Source organism: Syngnathus typhle, linkage group LG5 (assembly GCF_033458585.1).
Source record: "Syngnathus typhle isolate RoL2023-S1 ecotype Sweden linkage group LG5, RoL_Styp_1.0, whole genome shotgun sequence".
Classification (NCBI taxonomy): domain Eukaryota; kingdom Metazoa; phylum Chordata; class Actinopteri; order Syngnathiformes; family Syngnathidae; genus Syngnathus; species Syngnathus typhle.
In genome coordinates this window covers 14,796,230-14,815,186 of record NC_083742.1, presented here as the reverse complement: position 1 = coordinate 14,815,186, position 18,957 = coordinate 14,796,230, and the positions used below count along the sequence as shown (strand labels likewise).

Sequence of the window (18,957 nt, the reverse complement as noted above, 5' to 3'; positions counted from 1 at the left end):
GTCATAATTATTTCGGGTGACATTTGCGTGCAGTGGTGTGCCGTGAGATAAGAATGAGTAATGTGTTCTTTGGCTGAATGATGGTTAGGAAACACTGCGGTAGTCATTATGCAACGAAAGAGCAAACAGTTGACGTTAGAAGGCAGTGTGATGCTCACGTTGAATTTTTTGAAAATTATTTTAAAAAGTAAGTATGAGAATATAGTCAAAGGTCAAGTGTGTTGTTGTCAAGAAGTCACTATTTGTTTTTAAAACAGTAAAATGATGGGTATTATATGGTACATTTAAATAATCGCGTGTTTACGTCATCTGTCCGCTGTCGCTGATTGGTCGAGACACTGTAAGGGCATGTGCTTGACGTCACGGCCATCGTGCGCATGCGCTCAGCCTGACATCAACCCCGTGGCTTTATGAAAGACGTAAATCCCTCCGCGGGCAGCGGTTATCCAAACTGTCTGTCTTGGAGAAGGGGGGCGTCTCGATCGGGTCCAAAAACACCCTCTCGGGTCCCTTTATCCGCCTCGTATGAGCTTCCCACTGGCTGCAAGCTAAAACCTGTCGTCATCCGCCGACTCTCCCTCCACTCAAGCTGCTTTTCGCTTCAGCAGCGATCCAGCGGACCTAGCCGAGCAGGGAAGTGGGCATCGTCTTCTTCTTCTTCGGACAGGTGAGCGAACAAGCACAAAAATCGCTTTTTGTGAGTATCACAACTACACTGCCGCGGCTAGAATGCATATAAAGTATTCAAGGTGGGTTGGCCGAAGCTCTAAAAATACACCCTCCGGTTGGAGATCGTGGGTCGGCGTGATCATGGGTGATGCAGTGTGACAGCGAGAGGCCCAGTCTGTCATCTTTGAGCTCCCCAAACAAACCCTCTCAAAACACGACTATGAGCATTTACTGATCAGAATATTTTTGCCCACGACGATCTCCCACCTCTTCCCCTCGCTCTCCCTGTGTGATTTGTCCATTATTAAGGCCAAGCATCAACTGTACTATCTGCATTCGTAACAACTGGAGCTGTAATGCACTTAGGCTGACACAACTCTGTGTCACCGGAGCTGTTTGACCGTGTGTGGCTTTTTTGGCTTCTGGTGATGAGGTTGTCTTGGAAACAGAACCAAGCGTGTGTCTTTCTGTGTCTGCCTAACAAACACATTTTAAAAGTTGGTGGGTATAAAAAGTCTACACACCCTTTAGAAATCATTTCCGTTTTACAACTATTTTGCACTTAAAGCCGGACCAGTGACGTTCATGACTGGGTGTGGCACTGGTCCTCTGGATTTGGGTTTAAAGTAAAAATATAAACACAGAGTAGTAGGTTTGTCATGGAAAGTCAAAACTGAAATTGTGAATATTTGTTTGAAACAAAAAGCCTAATTAAAACTGCTTAGTTACTAATCAGAACTGAGGATTGTTATGTTATTACTGATCCTAAGTCATTGTGTGCCACTCAATAGAATCATGAAATTCACGTTTTCTGGTTCTACATACATCGACAGTCAAACAATGGGTTTCAAACAGCATTTAAACTGCAGTCAAACCTTTTTTTTCATGTTTCTAACAAAGGCAAATGACCAATTCAATGCAAAATGAATACGTGTAAGGCAGTGCTTTGAACTAGATGTAGTAGCTTTGCATGAGAGATGTTTTTTAAAAATATGATGCTGTAATTATTTATTTAACTTTAAGCATACCTGAAGACAACGCTCTTGATTTGATGAACTTCCCATCGCATTGTTACGTTAATGGTGGAAAAAGTTTTGGAATGATTTATCGTGGTATCTAGGGCTGGATGTCTTTGCAAACCTGGCGATACGATACGTACCTCGATACACAGGTAGGTCATGATACGATATGTACCTCGATATGATTTGATACAAATTGGCACTTTGATGATTTGATACGGTACAATAATATGCAGTATGGCCTTACCGCTATGTTGAACACATCCTAACCCAACAAAGTAGAAATTTCCATATATCTTAATCACAGCGACTGAATCTATATTATGCCACTTGCAATGACTTTTATGAATGGCATTTGCCCCCCCCCCCCCTCCAAAAAAAACCCCCAATAAAAACAAATACATTCATGAGGCTTCCAGTCTGTACGCGCATACGCGCGGCACGCAGGGACGTGCACATACAAACTCACTCACGTCACATAATAGCACCACTATTTATTTTTAGTATTTGCAATTACTTAACATTGACAGTGTTTTTTTTCTCTTTCTCTAAAATACTGTCAAATGGAAATTGGCAGTTCATCTGATATTTCAAATGGAAACACTAGGGCTTCAGGGTGCGCTCGAGGAGGCGCGCACTGTAGAGCCTCTGCGTGCGTGGGATGAGAGGAAAGGTGACGGTCACGGAGCAGAGGGGCGCCTATTCAGTGACGTGCATTTGTTATATTTATTATATAGATGTATTATTTATGTATTTTATTGTTATCATACACAACAAGTGAACAAACAGCTGTATAAATAGATGAATAAAATACCTTTCCTCCCATCGCTTCGGCGCGCTCCACTTTTTCGTGCCATCGCTTCCTTGTCATGTGATCGCACGCCTGCGCCCCCTAGCGTCAGGGAGGAGTGGCGTTACTTACAACTAGAATATCAATACGGTATCCTTTCTTTTAATATCGGTATATACATCGGTATCACTATTTTGGGCGCACCCTTAAATATTTTTTTTATATATATATATAATAAAAACCTAGCATTTGACCAGTTTTATGTAGATTTTTTAAAGCCATTGTAAATAAGTTACATGAGGATGAAAGTCACCTTGTAATTATAATTACAATAAACAAAATATAATAAAATTATAACTATGAGTAGCTATGACTGTATATTAACAAGAAAACACATTTATTTTGTGCATGCTTATGCTAGTGTGTTTTAATCAGCATTCATGCAGACTTTTATAGCTTCTTTTATTTCACTGTTGCCCATTAAAAACAAAAAAAAAAAGGTCATTGGGTTTGTGGAGCGGCGTTGAGTTCATTCGAAACCTCAACATTACACATTAATCAGTTTACACTGTCATCTGCGGTGAGCTACACTTCTGAGTCCCAGATAAGATGAACTATGACAGGGATCTTGTGAAATTAGCACTTCAGAGCCATAACAAAACATTTGTCATTTATACACCTTTTCCTTTCAAGTGGCTTACGCATATGCCAACAATCAGGTCAGCCCTAATTTGAGCCCCCACCTCCTCCCACTTTCTAGTTAAAAGTCATAACGTTTAAGTGTTTTAAATAGTCGCTGTTCTGCAGTGTTCTTTTTTTATTGATTGTTTTTTTTTATACTGCTGATATTATGATAGAGCATCTTAAATACATTGTATCATTTTTAAGAGCTCATAACTTTTTATTCACAAGAGAGTGAACATTAGCACTGAGCTGTAGAACAATTAAGATCGTAACTTGGCTAAATAAAAAAACGACTCAGACTATGTTAAACCCGTCGGATTCTTTCAATGCCAGCCACTATAAGAAACAACTGAACCAATTGCGTGCCATTTGATCGTGACTCATCCTGGCATCAAGAAGTCATCTCATCTGCAAACTAGGTCTTCCTTTTTTGATGGTATTCAGAGATAAGATAAACCAAACAAAGCTACCCATTTACAGTGAAGGACACCCAAAGATAATGAGTCATTGTGTTGGCTTTTTTTGCCGACTCATCGATTGCCATTGCCATATTTGAACTTCATACTCTCATTGTTTCCATTGTAGTATTCAAAATGTGGGACTTGACCGTAAAGTTTAACATCTGATAAATAAGAAAGCTTATGTGGTCGGTTCGCTGCAATAGAAATTGTGTAGTGTTTGTGCAACCAACAATTACAGTACGTGCGAACCGTTAAAGAATATGGACGTGTTACAGCAGCAATCATGACTCACCTGTTTTCAAGGTTTGATCATGTGACGTTCTCAAGCCGAGTCAAAATTGAGCACATGGATGTCATTCCCAGTCAGCAAGGACAGCAAGGGGCATCAAAGTATGCCTTTAATAGCTGCTATGGAATTCATTGCATTTCAAGCTACGCTTAACTTCTGCATGAATGCGGACTGGCAGGATGCCGCGGTCTCTGACCAAACGGTTCACTCTTGAAACTAGTTTGCTGCAATGGCGGTGTGGTGTTATTTGGGTCGCAGAAATTGGTCCCTGGCAGACTTTGCTATTTGGCTCGCCACATGTGACTGAGATTACACCGTAGTGCAGGTTCATTCGCTGTCCTCCCACTGTGCAACCCAAGCGTAGTGTGTGTACTTGCACGTACTGCCGCTTTGAATGTTCCCTGAAGTCACTTTTTTCTTTTTTCCTGAAGTCACTTATTTTCTTTTGCTCCTCAGCAAACTATTCGTTTGCGAACCGTTTTACTGTATACAGCACATTGGGCTTTTCTATTACTTTATGTACTCAAGTCAAACACAATATACCAATTTCAAATATAATATTCAAAATTGCTTGAAAAAAAGTTCCAGCAGCGACTGTCATGCTCGCCTGGTCCTTATTTTTCTCCCACAATAATCATATTACGTTACACAAGTCAGCTAAGCTAAGTGTGCGAGAACACACACACAAAAGGATTTGAGGCATATATTTTTTCAATTTCAATTTTTTCCCCAGTCCTAATTGTTGTCAAATAAAACCATATTTTGCAACAAGAGCCTAAGAAAATCACCATCATATGAACGGGACCACTGCTCTAAGCTTTTTAAAATGAATCTTGCGTTGTACATAAAACCAGCATTCATTCCACCTCCACCTTGGTTTTGGTTGACCGCGAGATCCTATCAAATAATAAGGCCTTGCGCAATGTCTTGGGCAACATATGAGTGTTTGTTGGATTTGCATTACAATATTCTCTTCATGTGGGTTGGAGTAACCCGAGGGGGTCGTTTATTGATCTGCTGGAAACGGCAACTAATCATAGCAAATGCTTGACTTTAAATGCTCTCAATTCTATTTTTAAGCCACTTTATATCCATGTCCTGGAAGTGGAAAGTTAGAACACAAAGGCCGTTTGAATATCCTGGCTAAGAGGCACAAACATCTCAGAGATAGCCACGAAGACATAACAAAAAAATAGATGAATTTAACTGCCATGTATATGGATTAATATTTGTTTTCTTCTATTTTGCAAGTGGTCAAACAATAATATTACTAAACACATAGAAATTAAAATAATAAATAAAATGTGGATAAGTGTAGAAATTAAACAAAATATTAAAATGAGGATCAGGCTTGCTTAATTAAAATGAGAAATATTAAAAAAACATGAGAATATTATGACGTTAGTACCAACACGCAAAGTGTGTTTTGTGCAACATCATGTGTTTTATTAATACATTCGATTCTTTGAAGCCAATGCTTTTTTTCTTATTCAAATTCTATTATTATAATTATTATTATCATATTCTTATTATTATGCTGTGAGATGACTAATAGACTTTTCATTTGTATTTGAGAGAACATCTGTTTTTATCATTTCACAATGTTTTATTATTGAGCAGGAATGGAACATTGAAGATGTACTCCACAGGTCATCCTTTTTGACAATCGGGGATCGGCCCAAAAAAAAAAAAAATTTGTGATCATTGCGTCCCTAGTAATGACAGGTTGCAACGGTTCCATAACTTTTCATTCTGTTCTGTTTACCTGGTTGCTAAAGCAACGTGCCTAATAAGCCGATCACTGGCTTTAATTATTCTTGCTTATTCGGAGTTACGTGCTCATCATGTTTCCATGTTGCTCAGGGTAACCTTGTTGCCTGTTGATGTTCACCCCCCCCCCCCCCGCATCACAATGCAAACATGTCTCCTTTCAACTTTGCGTGCCTTGCTGTAGGATGGGCCTCATTCATAAATAAGTTATGTATCACTAAACACACAACCCTAGTGTTGGGTGGTTTTCAATTTTTGATGCTTTACTTTTTCCTCATTACACAAAAACTGTAATACTGTACGTCATAGTACCGCCCCCCCCCCCCTCAAAAAAAAAAGAAACACCCAATTTTATCATATTAATAAATGTCAAATAACGTGCACATTTATAGTTCTTTGTCTTGTCCAAAACACTTAACCAAGCCATATATGTACGACCTGTACCCTGCCTACTGCCCCCTAGTGAGTGTAAGCAATACAGAAAGTATATGTGGTTGTTATGAAAACCCTGAGAGAGATTTTAAGGCTGCCAAGTGTCTTGCTGTGGCTTCGAGGATTTTATCTACTCGTAGCAACAATGTCCACCTTTCAGTCTTAAATATGCCTGCTGGGCTCTGTGGGACGTCCAAGGCGTGAGAATGCCAGGCGCTTCACTTCGACTAACCTATATACGATGTGTGCAGTTCCATTATGGTGCCCGAGACTTAATTGCTCGCTTATTTGTGGCTGCGAGCATGTTGCGCGGGGGCTGGTGTTGCTGTGAGAAGTGGCTAGAAAAATATTCAAAGGTTGAGCATTTTTTGTGTCTCTGATCTAAATCTGTCTCACTCAGTTGCCTTGCTTTCTCCATCCCAACTCAAAGTGGGTCTTTCAAATTACCATGATGTCCATCTGGACCGGACTCTGACACATCCAAAATCTGTACAAACAAAGCCATAGCATGCTAACTTCATCTATTATTTTTTTTTCATGTATTTATTGTATTATCTATTTTATTTTGATGTGTAGTTGCTACAAACACTGGATGCATTCCGTGTCAACTGCCACCTTGTCACGCACAAGCGTAAAAGTGATTTTATCTGGCGGAAGAGGATTTGTGATGTTTGCACATGCCTCGCCCAGAACCTCACTGACCCAGAAGGCTGCCGGGATACTCTTTCAAACAAGTCGACCGTGCCATTCTCCTGTGCCACTGGCACTGTCCTCACCAGGCCAAAAATAACGTAACCAGAGTTGCGTAACATTAGGCGAGTCCATGTCGAAGTACTTTTGTTAAGATGGTGATACTTGCCTCCCGAATTCAGACTTGCTCTCAATAATTGACGAAAGTTTCATAGCAGTTAAACGCTTCAAGCCACAGTGACGAGGTCATAGACGCACTCCCTGTTGTTTATTGAACAGGAAAAACCACCAAACTCATAAATACAAATTGAGAGCGCTTCTAAGATGCCATTGTTGGCAGCACCTGACATACTTGACTAGGCTACACCCTTCAGGCTTTCACATCAACGGTGGCCCGGGGGTCACAACGTTACAGTGTTGGGTGCCAAAAGATCTCAGATGCCGGCCTGACTGGAGCCATACAAATCTCATAAATACAATTTATAATATAATATATATCATAATACATTTTGCTTAATTAGTCCTCATTGTTCTTTTTACCACGCTGTGCTAATTTTCTGCATGTTAAGCCGTGAAAATGCTCAATATTCAGTTTTTATATTGGGGCGGGAAAAAAATTTAAACAAACATGATTTTTGCTAATTTGGACTTTTATACAGAATCTTTGTGAGGTTTGACTTTTGTGGTATGATACACTCCCATCCAGTCACTCACCTCACTTTTAGCCCTACGTTGTTGTTATGAGCTACGTTGCATGGATAAAAACACATATTGGGCTGTAAAACTTATTGGGAAAGAAAAACAGTCACTAATAATAGTCAATCACTAATTATTTTGCCTTGAATAATCATGTATGTCCAATTAACTTGTGTTTCACCTCCCTGCTCCTTCCTCTCTTTGACCCATCCCCTCTGCCTCACCCCCTACTTCCCCTTACACTCTCCTCTTTAAGCTCTCTTCCGTCTCTCTCTCTCTTTGTCTTGCTATCTCCCTCTCTCGCCCCCAACACAGATGCTCCCAGCCGTGCAGATTGACAGGAGTGATGGGATGTGTCAACTAGGTATTTCGCCTATCCCAATGTTTTCACACAGCGAGCTGGGTGATCCTTTTGGTGTGGGGAAGGAGAAGTAGGGAGCCTGTGGTCAGGGCAGTTTGTTCAATCAAATAAACGGGTGTCTCATATCAGAGCTCCCACGTATAGCACTGACAAAGGTGAATCTCGCCAATTGTAGAAACCTGAAAAGTATCACTAGTAAATAACAATACTGCGATTCCTTTGCGGAATGTACAGTGTGAAGTTTTTGATCATATCGCGATGGGTTCTGACGCCCATTGCATAAATTCTCATCCACATTGCTGATTCTCTCGGGCTGACAAAACACCTCAAAATAGTGTGTAAACAGTTTTAGTTCCTCATTTGCCGGATCCTATTTTTGTCGACTACACTTAAGACGGTTTAAATTCTAGTTCAGTTGAAGTTTATTTTTGAACGGGTTATCGACCAAACACAAAATCTTTTTTTTCACATTTTCACATAATTTCATGTTATGCCAATAAGACAAATAAATCAACATGTTCAAAAAAGGAGAAGGAAGAAGCTATAGCGGTTAAGTGGTGTAAATCGAATAAATCGCTTCTTCACCTCTCGCATGATCCTATGGAGTTGTGTTTAGCCCTGGAACATTATTTCAGTTTATTTGCGAGGAAATGTTAACTGCCTATTGTATCCCGGTCTCCCTTGTCTTAATAGGATAATAGTTTTTCAGATCACGGCATCTTACTTCAATAAAATCCTTTTGTTCAAAATACTGGGGTCGTCAGATTAAAAACAGTCATGCAAGAACGACTGCATGCAACACACACATTTTGGCAACGCTCAGGATCCTGAACTGCATTCGCTTATTGAAGCAATGAAGTGGAAACCTTCACCCATGTGTGTCACAGGATTTGTACAGACCGACAGAGCACAAGGCCATGTTTTACCCAAATAAAACTTGCCGTGACATCTGAATCATTACAAACAGAGCTTCCGCTATCTTTTGCCTTCATCTCTCCCTCTAACATTGACCCTCGTCTTCCCTGACTTTTTACAAACTCTGCATCCTTTTTCTCCCCCTTCTCTCCCGGTTCCTGCTTACGAAATCTCCCCGAAAACCTATTTTCCTTCATAGCTCTATTATTCATGCATAATTTAGAATCCAGACAGGTGTGTTGGATTGGCTGCTGTTCTCTGTTCATCTGCTTTTAATAGTTGAAAAGTAATTGTGGTGGACTGTTATGCTATAACTGGTGGGGGGGGGGGGGGGGGTCAATAAGTGGACAATAAGGACTAATTGCAGCCTGGCAGCTTCTCAGGATGAACTTGAATTCATTTAAACACGAAATGAATCTCTCCGCCCCTTTGTCTTTTATTTTCCAAGCAGACAAATCATCCCTGGAAGATGTAAACAGACTGAAGGACTCATCCGCAGTGTTGACGCCAGAACGAGACAAAGGTGACGAGGCGGACGAGTGGGTCGACCGCGGCGGTACCGGTATGGGCGTGGGCAAGAACACCGCTTCCAAGGCCGCGGACAGCAACAGCGAGGGAGGCAAATACGAAGAGGAGAACAAACGTGGAGCGGACTTCTACCCCATTCCGGTACGTTGAATTGTTTTTTTGTTTTTTTTGACACATACAGTAAAAGCAACGTGACAACATACCTGCGGCTGAACGTAGAATGATATGATTGAGTGAGAAGTACCACATTGATTAGTTTTCCATTTTAAGTCAAGCAAACCTTGGAAGCTTATTCAAAATTATCAAACACAATGGAGGAAGTGAAGTCCAAATTTTGCTTTATAATATGTTGGCTCATCAAAACTTTTTATTCTGATTAATAATGCGTTTGCGGGATATGAATTGAGCAGCAGAGTCTGTTGCTCAAATTGTGAAATATTTAAACAAAAAAATTCACTCTGTATAGTGAAACTGTTTGATATTCTGGTTTGATATAAAATTTGTATCATCTTAGTTTCACTTACGGTTGCTGTAACGGTATTGAGATTTGCAGTACTAAAACAAGTTTGTTTTCTACAAGATAGAAATTTGAGAAGTGAAACATAAATAAATGTGTTTGTTGATCACAAAGCCAGTGGAGGAAATGGGTTTTAAAAACATGAGTGTTATGTATTTTTGGGGCATGTTTCCATTTTGCCTTAAATGCTTGTGAAACGTTCCACTTCAATCAGGCGTGGCATTTCACTTCTCGCATAATTTCACATGACTAAGTTCCATGCTCTTCCAACAGATATTTAGCCAAGCTACCCCCAGCTCTGACTTCTCAGTATTTCAATATTGCTTCCTGATAACATAAGCGGCCATGAATCCTGCAGATTTCTTTTCACCACAAGGCCGCTCTTACATATACAAAATAAAATAAATGGAAGGAAAAAAAAACGTTAATCATTCTAAACCTTTGTGGTTAGGTGGTGGTAAATGGAGTGGGCGGACCCAATGGGGACCAGGATACAGAGAACACCGAGCTGATGGCTATCTATTCAAAAGATGTTCAGCGAGCAGAAAAGGTACGGGAATAAAGGAAGTTGGAAATTGCTACGATGAAAAGGCACTTTTCGTTTGAGGAAGAGGATGTGAAATCACGTGCTGGACTGGAGGCTTTCCTTCCGTGTCACATTCTTTGATTTTTTTCCAAACCCTGTGCTAATTCAACAGCCGAACATTCAAGTTCATTACAGGAGTGTAGTGTTTTATTTTGTATTCCAAATTGAGAAGGATGTATTTTATCTTTGTGTGTGTATAATATAGAGCTCATTGTCAGAGACGGACAGCTCAGACAGCACTGATCTGAGGAGGATGGACATGATCTATATCATAGAAGACACTCCGCCTTGGTACCTGTGTGTGTTTTTAGGCCTACAGGTAACTGCCCCCACCACACACAAAAAGGCTGATGATTAATTTTTTTGCATTCCAAACATGTGAATGATATAAGAACAAGTTGTACCTCAACTCATCCATGCCAGTTTGATGTAAACTAGGTGTGCAGAATCAGGTTACAAAAAGCAAAGGGAAATTTAATAAAGTAGTTACCTAACTGGTTATGCATACTGACACTAACTTGTCTCAATTCATTGCATTAAAAAAAAAATACACGCTGGAACTTCACCTGGCAAGTGAAAATTACATCTAACTCAATACCCATATTGTGTCCGCAGCACTATTTGACATGTTTCAGTGGAACTATAGCAGTGCCATTCCTCCTCGCTGAAGCCATGTGCGTCGGATCTGATCAGTGGGCCACTAGCCAGCTCATAGGGACCATTTTCTTTTGTGTCGGGATCACAACCCTCCTACAGACCACGCTGGGCTGCAGGTACACACACACACACACACACACACACACACACACACACACACACAAATCCCTCTCAAAATCCTTCATACACTTCAAAGCTTGTTCTTCCACCCTTAACCTCTGAGCAGTGATCATTTAGAACCCCCATCTCAAGTGAGTGCTTGAGCGTAGTGGCTAAGTATGTGTTATGTAATCCCTATACAAAGATGTGTAAGACTGCAGTCAGGTGGCATGGACGACGTAACCGTTTTGCAACGTGAATAATGTAGAAACCCGTTGTTCGACTTCCTGTGTAATTAGAGTGGGAAAGGAGCTTTTGTCTTATCTGTTTGTACCTCGACTGGACACAGCACTAGGTACACCTGCACAAGAACACGTATTCAACAAGTCATATTTGATCAGCTAGAGGCAAACTCGCAATTCTAATGATTCCAATCGGTATGCCGTGAGACATCATCGGATGTGCTGCTTGGCCAAACATTTATTTAGGCAAATTCTTTTCATCAACTTAAAAGTGATATTTGATTTCTGATGAGTTTTTCCCGGTGTCCAAGGTTGCCTTTGTTCCAGGCCAGCGCTTTTGCCTTCCTTGCCCCAGCCAGAGCTATTCTGTCACTGGACAAATGGAAGTGCAACAACACCGGTGAGGACCTTTGTTTGACATCACACCTAGTTTTACTTTTGTCTCTTGTCTGATCTTGACCTGACATTGGAATCTTTTTGTTCTTCTGTCCTCAGGGATACTCGAGACAAACGGCACAGAAATTCTCCACACCGAACACATCTGGCATCCTAGGATACGAGAAGTGAGAAACGGAAAAACAACACGCACACACTTTCGTTCTGTGGGGAAGTGGTTGAAATGCACACATAACAAAGTTAAGATGTTATTAAATGCCTTGAATAAGTGCTTACCAAACAGTTGGAGAGCTGCCAACGCAAGCACTCGTGACTTTGTGTGGTTTGTTAATATCTGCTAAAATATGTTGCTTTGGCAAACACAGCTGAATAGCTGCTCTGAAAGTCGGCACGTCATGAAAGTGCGTCACATCAGAGCAATATTATTAATAAAATGTTTAGTTACGGGAATCATTTAGCAGAACACAGAGGAGAAGCCAAACATTGAAAGACAAACTCAAGATGCCCCAACGTGACAAATGTGTGATTGCGCTTCATGTAACTCACCTCAAGTGACAATTCTTTTCTTTATTTTAGATCCAAGGGGCCATCATTGTGTCATCCCTGGTGGAGGTGTGCATCGGGGCGCTGGGTCTACCCGGTCTCCTGTTGAAGTATATCGGACCGCTGACCATCACGCCCACGGTGGCCCTCATCGGCCTCTCTGGTTTCCAGGCGGCAGGGGAAAGGGCAGGAAAGCATTGGGGCATTGCTATGTTGTAAGTTCAAATGTTGAAATCGGTAAATGCTGTGTTTTCTGCCGCTGGGCCCGTACTTGACACACACAAGAGGCGAGGAGTGTACAGAGGCCAAACTATTTGACTGCCTCTAAACCTTTGACCGTCACATTTTCCAACAAGCAGCTGTTTCCTCCAAAAAATAATTTATTTTATTGGGTATGTGGTATGATGAACACCGTTGTCAGTTTCCACACTCAGGTTGCGGCATCATCCGCCGCTCTTTGCGTCGTAGCCGCAGGGTCCTTGCTCCCGACCGGCGTAATGGGCTCGTTATTCTCACGCGGTCAGGTTCATCGATTTGTCCGTACGGCCTCGGGGGCCCCTTTTGTCGATTGACGAGGGTAAATGCAATATGCTTAAATAGGATGAACCCGTGTTGAAATTCAATCATTTGCACATAACAATCGCTCACTGGCAAAAGATGAGGCCTCAAGTTAAGCGTTTGTGGCATGATTTAGGATTGACTTTTACATGCGTGTACATAGCAGAGTGCAACTGCTCTCTGACAAAATTGAGAAAGTAAATTCATATGTATTGTCGTCAATACATAATATTGACACTCTCGCCTCTGAGATGGGTTATACTTTATTTATTAACCTCTTTTATTGTTTGATTGCATTGTGTCAATTCCCAATGGAGTTGTGAAGATGTAAAACTCATTCTTGTTTTAAACTAAAAAAAAAGTCTTTTTTTGTGTTTGCAGGACTATTTTCCTGGTACTACTTTTTTCCCAGTATGCTCGTAATGTCCACTTCCCATTGCCGGTCTACAAAGCAAAGAAAGGCTGGACTTCCTATCGGCTGCAAGTTTTCAAAATGTTCCCAGTGAGTGCGCCCTTGAGTCTGTGTCCTTGCTGCGTAATGGTTGGCGGCAGCCTTTGTCACACTTTGATTGCACAAGCGTTTTACCGCAAGGAATTTGCCTATTATTCAACTTAAAGTCAGATCTCATAAGCACAAGAATTTTACTTTGTCGTTATGTCAACGGTTACGAAAGCGTGCCATTGTGTAATGCGTCTTATGCCATCTGCTGGTCATGAATTGAAGCTTATACATACTTGGTACCCATTGTTAAACACCAGGAAAAGCTTAACATTGCAAATGATTATTAAATTTGACAAAATTCAAAAAAACAGAAATTGTAAGGAAATTAATGAAACAGGAGACAGAACAAGTACACTCAATTGTAGTTTTGGTCGACTTGGAGTCTTGGACTGGAATACATGTTAAAATCCCAATAGCCTATGACTTTCATTAAATCAACACATTTTTGTGATAGTATTGCCAAACTAGAAAGTATAGCCAAGTGTATCAAATTAATCATGCGTCACATCTTTATTTATTTAATAGGTAGAATGCAAGGAATCTGCCTATTATTCAACTTAAAGTCAGATGTCATAAGCACAAGAATTTTACTTTGTCGTTATGTCAACGGTTACGAAAGCGTGCCGTTGTGTAATGCGTCTTATGCCATCTGCTGGTCATGAAGTGAAGCTTATACATACTTGGTACACATTGTTGAACTCCAGCAGAAGCTTAACATTGCAAATAGTTATTACATTTGACAAAAGTAAAAAAAAAAACCATAAATTGTAAGGAAATTAATGAAATTTCTAGGAGACAGAACAATTGTAGTTTTGGTCGATGTGGAGTCTTGGACTGGAATACATGTTAAAATCCCAATAGCCTATGACTTTCATTAAATCAACACATTTTTGTGATAGTATTGCCAAACTAGAAAGTATAGCGAAGTGTATCAAATTAATCATGCGTGCACTTTACCATAGCAATGAACTCATGTCTTGCAGTCTTTATAATGATTCTACATTAATTTCAACCCCAGGGGACTTTAACCTGACAATAGATGTTTGCCAGTTTAGAATAAAAATGTTGCTGTACAGTTACTGTGAACTGAAAAAAATATATAATAATGTTGAGATGTATTTGATTCCCTTTCTTACTTGTCATGCACACAGATCATCATGGCCATCCTGGTTTCGTGGCTCCTGTGCTTCATTTTCACGGTGACGGACGTCTTTCCACCTGAAAAGAACAAATATGGCTACTATGCCCGAACAGACGCACGGCAAGGGATCCTATCTGCTGCACCCTGGTTCAAAATCCCCTACCCCTGTGAGTGGCTAAACAGTTACAGCTTCACATTTAAAAAAAAATCTACTCATCAACGATACGCTTTGGCAGACTTGCACAATCCAATAAACAATCTGTAGATTGTATATCCAAAGTATCTCCCATAATAAGAAATGTTTTGATCTTCCAGTCCAGTGGGGCATCCCGAGCGTAACGGCCGCAGGCGTCATCGGCATGATGAGCGCCGTCGTAGCCAGCATCATCGAGTCCATCGGTGACTATTACGCCTGCGCCCGTCTGTCGTGTGCCCCTCCTCCTCCTATTCACGCCATCAATAGGTAAGCTTCGCCAAGCCCCTGCTTCACTCTTTTCTTTTGGACACTCATCACTTTCAAATCCTTAGGGGCATATTTATCGAGGGGGTCTCCTGTGTCCTGGATGGTCTTTTTGGGACAGGAAACGGTTCCACTTCCTCCAGTCCAAATATCGGCGTCCTTGGAATAACAAAGGTTTGACTGTCGGGTTAAATATTCTGTCACAAGATGGCAACAGTGTTTAAGAAGGTAGCATGGAGAATAAATGATGTCATTGGGACCGATTTCCTTTTGTTCCCAGGTGGGCAGCAGGCGTGTGATCCAGTACGGTGCCGCCATGATGCTGCTGCTGGGCCTCGTGGGTAAATTCAGCGCCCTGTTCGCCTCCCTGCCGGACCCCGTGCTGGGCGCTCTGTTCTGCACCTTGTTCGGCATGATCACGGCGGTGGGGCTTTCCAACCTGCAGTTTGTCGACCTCAACTCGTCCAGGAACCTTTTTGTTCTGGGCTTCTCCATCTTCTTTGGGCTGATGTTGCCAAGCTACCTCAAAAAGAACCCGCTGGTGACAGGTGGGTGTAGTGCAGTGATGGCAAATCTCACCAGGAATATATGGAATTATTACGTGGAATTTGAGAAGGAAAAAGAAATATATGGAGAAGGTTGTTGCGTCGCTATAAGTCAATTGTTCTGGCCAAACTACAAAACAGTCGTGACGAATTTAGAATGTAAACTTAAATTTAACAATTAATATAATTTATTGAGATGTAGTACGTGTAGATTTATTTTTAAATGTTTGTCCTCAACAGGCTTTTAGTCCCTACAACAAAAGCAATACATACACTAAAGTATATTTTGGTAAAAGACGCTCAATTTCACTTTATTAAGCGCTTAGCATTGTTGTTGTTTTTTTTGTTTTTTTCTCCAGGCATTATTGAGATTGACCAAGTGTTAAACGTTCTCCTCACCACTGCCATGTTTGTGGGAGGCTCCGTTGCTTTTATCTTGGATAATACTATTCCAGGTGAGACATTCATTCATTCATTCATTCATTCATTCATTCATTCATTCATTCATTCATTCATTCATTCATTCATTCATCCAGCTACCGGCTAAAAGAAATAATGGAATGAATGTCATGTGAATGGGTTTACAGCAGTACAGACATATTAGGTTTTGTTTTTTAAAAAAAAACAAAAAAACACATCGTCATGTATCGAACGGATCGCATGTTCTGAATGGTGAACTAAGACAATGGCTAGAGATGACTTTCCTCTCTCTTCAGGTACTCCTGAGGAGCGAGGCATCAAGAAGCTAAAGCGCGGTTCGGGTCCCAGCTCCGCCGAGCTGGAGGGAATGCGATCGTACGACCTGCCCTTTGGAATGGACTTCATCCGCAGGCACCCCATCTTCAAGTACTTCCCGATCAGCCCCACCTTCGCCGGCTACCAGTGGGGAAGGCTTCGGGAAACCTGCGTGAGCTGTAACAGTAGCGGACACGGGGATGCGGGCGAGGGAGGGGGTTCCCACGGCGAGAGTCTGGCGTAGCTGTCGGGATGGTGTGTGAATTCGGGGAGCAAGGGAAGGTACACTGAGAGATTTGGAGCGTGTGGATGACATGTGGAGCACCGACCTCTGTCTGTCTGTCTGTCTGTCTGTCTTTGTCATTTCCCACCATGCTATTTTGAGCATGTTAACGCAAGTCGCAGCCAGCATGCCCCCAGAAGACGCTACCACGTGGAGTCTGCTTGGTGTGTTTGCATGTGTGCTCGATATGCGGAATGGTTATGTGCATTCTTTCACGCCGTCACTTTAATCCACACGGGCATACAACGATGACACAATAAATCTGTCAATTGAGAATTATGCAAAAAAAAAGGTGGCAATGACATAATGCCATGAATGCAAACACATGGATGCACACCAACGGCCCGATCTAAATTAGCTTAGAGGCTGCAGCTCGAGGACGCACGACTGCAAGTCGGCAGGCCCCGGCGAGGTGATTTTTTTTGTTGCTGCCTCCTCAGTTGTGAATGTTATGCCTTGCTCATTTCAAAACTTCCCATGAAACAAATTGGAGTTCCACGCATTAAAGTTCACAGTTTACATATCACCACGGTTATCAGTATTAGCCACTACTATTTTAACGTGACACAAAGGGTTCATCTTGCAACATCTCAAATACTTTTTTCACGCGAGTTTTCCTGGAGTCATCTTCACTTCCGCTACTTGTGAATAAATACCTAAAAGTAAATCAACACTCGGATCACATTCAAATTTTCTGGAAAGTGTGTGGTGAAATCCGTATGTCTTGTATAGAAAGCTGCGGCTGCTATTTCTAACCAAGAAAGTCCACCAATGTTTTATACATGTCGTCAAGTGGGCAAACCTTTGACGGGAAGACAGATGGGGAGCAAAAAGGCGCTCGGTTGCCCGGTTACGCCAACTGTTTCTCCTCCATTAACTTTCTACCTCTCTCTTTTCCCGCTCCGTTATTTTTGCCCTGTCTTGCGCACTTTGTAGGCCCATTGTTGCTCAATTGTAAGTTAGACTGAATGATACTTCACCACACACTCACCTGAGAACCTGCCTTCATCTTTATTACGACTTTTGTAAATATATTTACAATCTGCCTAAGAGTTCTGAGGTTAAATATTATGTTCTACCCGTGCTTTTGTGGGTTGTCGGCTTCCTCCCGCATTCCACAAACTTGAGTTGACTGAAGACTCTAAATTACCCTTAGGTGAGACTGTAAGTGTATCATTTTCACATGACTATACTTTGGTTCTGATTTCTGGTGCAGTGCAAGCTTCTGTTTTATTATTATTATTAAGTGCAAGCTTCTGTTTTAATGCCGTTGTCATAATTGGCAAAAATAATGCCGCCTGGAGGAGTTGTCACTCCTTTTCATCAATGGCTTCAAGACAATCACTTCCTGACAACTTTTTTTTTTTTTTTTAAATCAGATTCATTAGGTATAATATTTTTCAGAAACATTTTACAACATGTGGGATAAGCTTTTATAGGTCCAACCTAAAAATGAAAATAATCTTAAAAACATGATGTTCTAGAAATGAAGTAGACATCTTTTAGAATCCACATAGCGCAAGTGAAGATAACTCCAGGTATCCCCCGTTCTCTGTTGGCTTCTTCCGAAAGCAATTCCGTACTGTACCTTGCGTGGCCTTATCAGAGACGTGTCGTAAACGCTGACCCTGCATGTTTCAATGTCTTTGACTGTTTGCTGGACTCTCTGACCCTTTGTGTGGATCCTCCGTTACTGGTTTACAGGGTCACGTGTCAACTACTGTAGTTTGCATTAGCCAACTGGAACGGAACAAGAGAATGTGTATGTTGTGTTTACTAGCTGGATTGGATTGTCTGTTGCTAATGCTGTCAACTTTTTATTACTCTTGCCGACTTTATGTTCCATAATAATGGCAACATGGTTCCACTAAATTACTTGAAAAGTGCTAAATATTGTATCCATTTTTTTTTTTTTTTTTTTTTTTTTTACTAAACCAAAAAGTTGGCTTGTTTTTTATTTTTCCTGTTACCAAAAAAAAAAAGCAACAGATGTTCTCATAAAAACTAGCCTATACATTTTCTTGCGTTCGTATCTATATTAAAGTCATTTCTTTATTTATAGAAGAGGGGTTTGTGTGCAAAGCTCTGTTGAAGCAGGTCTTTGTGTGGCTTGCACAATGCTGAAAGTTTATTTATGAATTAGATTCAAGATTCAAGATTCAAGAGTTTTTTATTCGCCATGTTTGAGCGTGCCAAACAAGGAATTTGACTTCGGTAGAAACACACCCTCTGTTCAACATTTAGGTGACTAACAACATTCAGGACATGTGAATAATGCAAAAACAGTGTAGACAAATTCAAGAAGGTGTGAGGAGCAGGATGTTATTGCACAGTAATGTCTCTGAGACTCTATGAGTGGTGTGAGTTCATCAGAGCAACAGCCTGGGGG

General features: G+C 41.1%; 1 protein-coding gene and 2 long non-coding RNA genes across 8 annotated transcripts; 1 reads left to right on the top strand and 2 right to left on the bottom strand.

Annotated features, from left to right (window-relative positions):
• The first annotated feature begins 385 nt into the window (after positions 1–385).
• Positions 386–18,494, top strand: slc23a2 (solute carrier family 23 member 2). Of its 6 annotated transcripts, none has more exons than XM_061279902.1 (16): positions 386–667; positions 7,816–7,864; positions 9,228–9,445; positions 10,273–10,371; positions 10,613–10,726; positions 11,023–11,180; positions 11,717–11,805; positions 11,901–11,968; positions 12,378–12,559; positions 13,284–13,404; positions 14,556–14,712; positions 14,861–15,008; positions 15,074–15,179; positions 15,286–15,553; positions 15,910–16,005; positions 16,267–18,494. In XM_061279902.1, exons 2-16 carry the CDS (start codon positions 7,816–7,818, stop codon positions 16,527–16,529), a joined length of 2,136 nt encoding a protein of 711 aa, XP_061135886.1. In that variant the 5' UTR covers positions 386–667; the 3' UTR covers positions 16,530–18,494. The 6 variants fall into 6 exon arrangements, with proteins under 6 accessions (XP_061135886.1, XP_061135884.1, XP_061135885.1 ...); XM_061279900.1 differs by having other exon boundaries at positions 9,225–9,445; XM_061279901.1 differs by having other exon boundaries at positions 7,757–7,864.
• On the bottom strand, positions 2,179–4,502 carry LOC133154863 (uncharacterized). Its single transcript, XR_009714551.1, has 3 exons — positions 3,916–4,502; positions 2,503–2,580; positions 2,179–2,387 (listed from the first exon to the last, which is right to left on the bottom strand). It is a non-coding gene; the product is annotated as an uncharacterized LOC133154863 (long non-coding RNA).
• On the bottom strand, positions 11,619–12,484 carry LOC133154862 (uncharacterized). Its single transcript, XR_009714550.1, has 2 exons — positions 12,348–12,484; positions 11,619–11,954 (listed from the first exon to the last, which is right to left on the bottom strand). It is a non-coding gene; the product is annotated as an uncharacterized LOC133154862 (long non-coding RNA).
• Positions 18,495–18,957: the final 463 nt, after the last annotated feature.

Excerpts from the sequence above, each read along its gene's own strand:
- slc23a2 (XM_061279900.1), top strand. The coding sequence starts at position 7,816 with ATGCTCCCAGCCGTGCAGATTGACAGGAGTGATGGGATGTGTCAACTA. Across the intron at positions 11,806-11,900 it reads ATGGAAGTGCAACAACACCG|GGATACTCGAGACAAACGGC; the intron begins GTGAGGACCTTT and ends TTCTGTCCTCAG. Across the intron at positions 11,969-12,377 it reads GGCATCCTAGGATACGAGAA|ATCCAAGGGGCCATCATTGT; the intron begins GTGAGAAACGGA and ends TCTTTATTTTAG.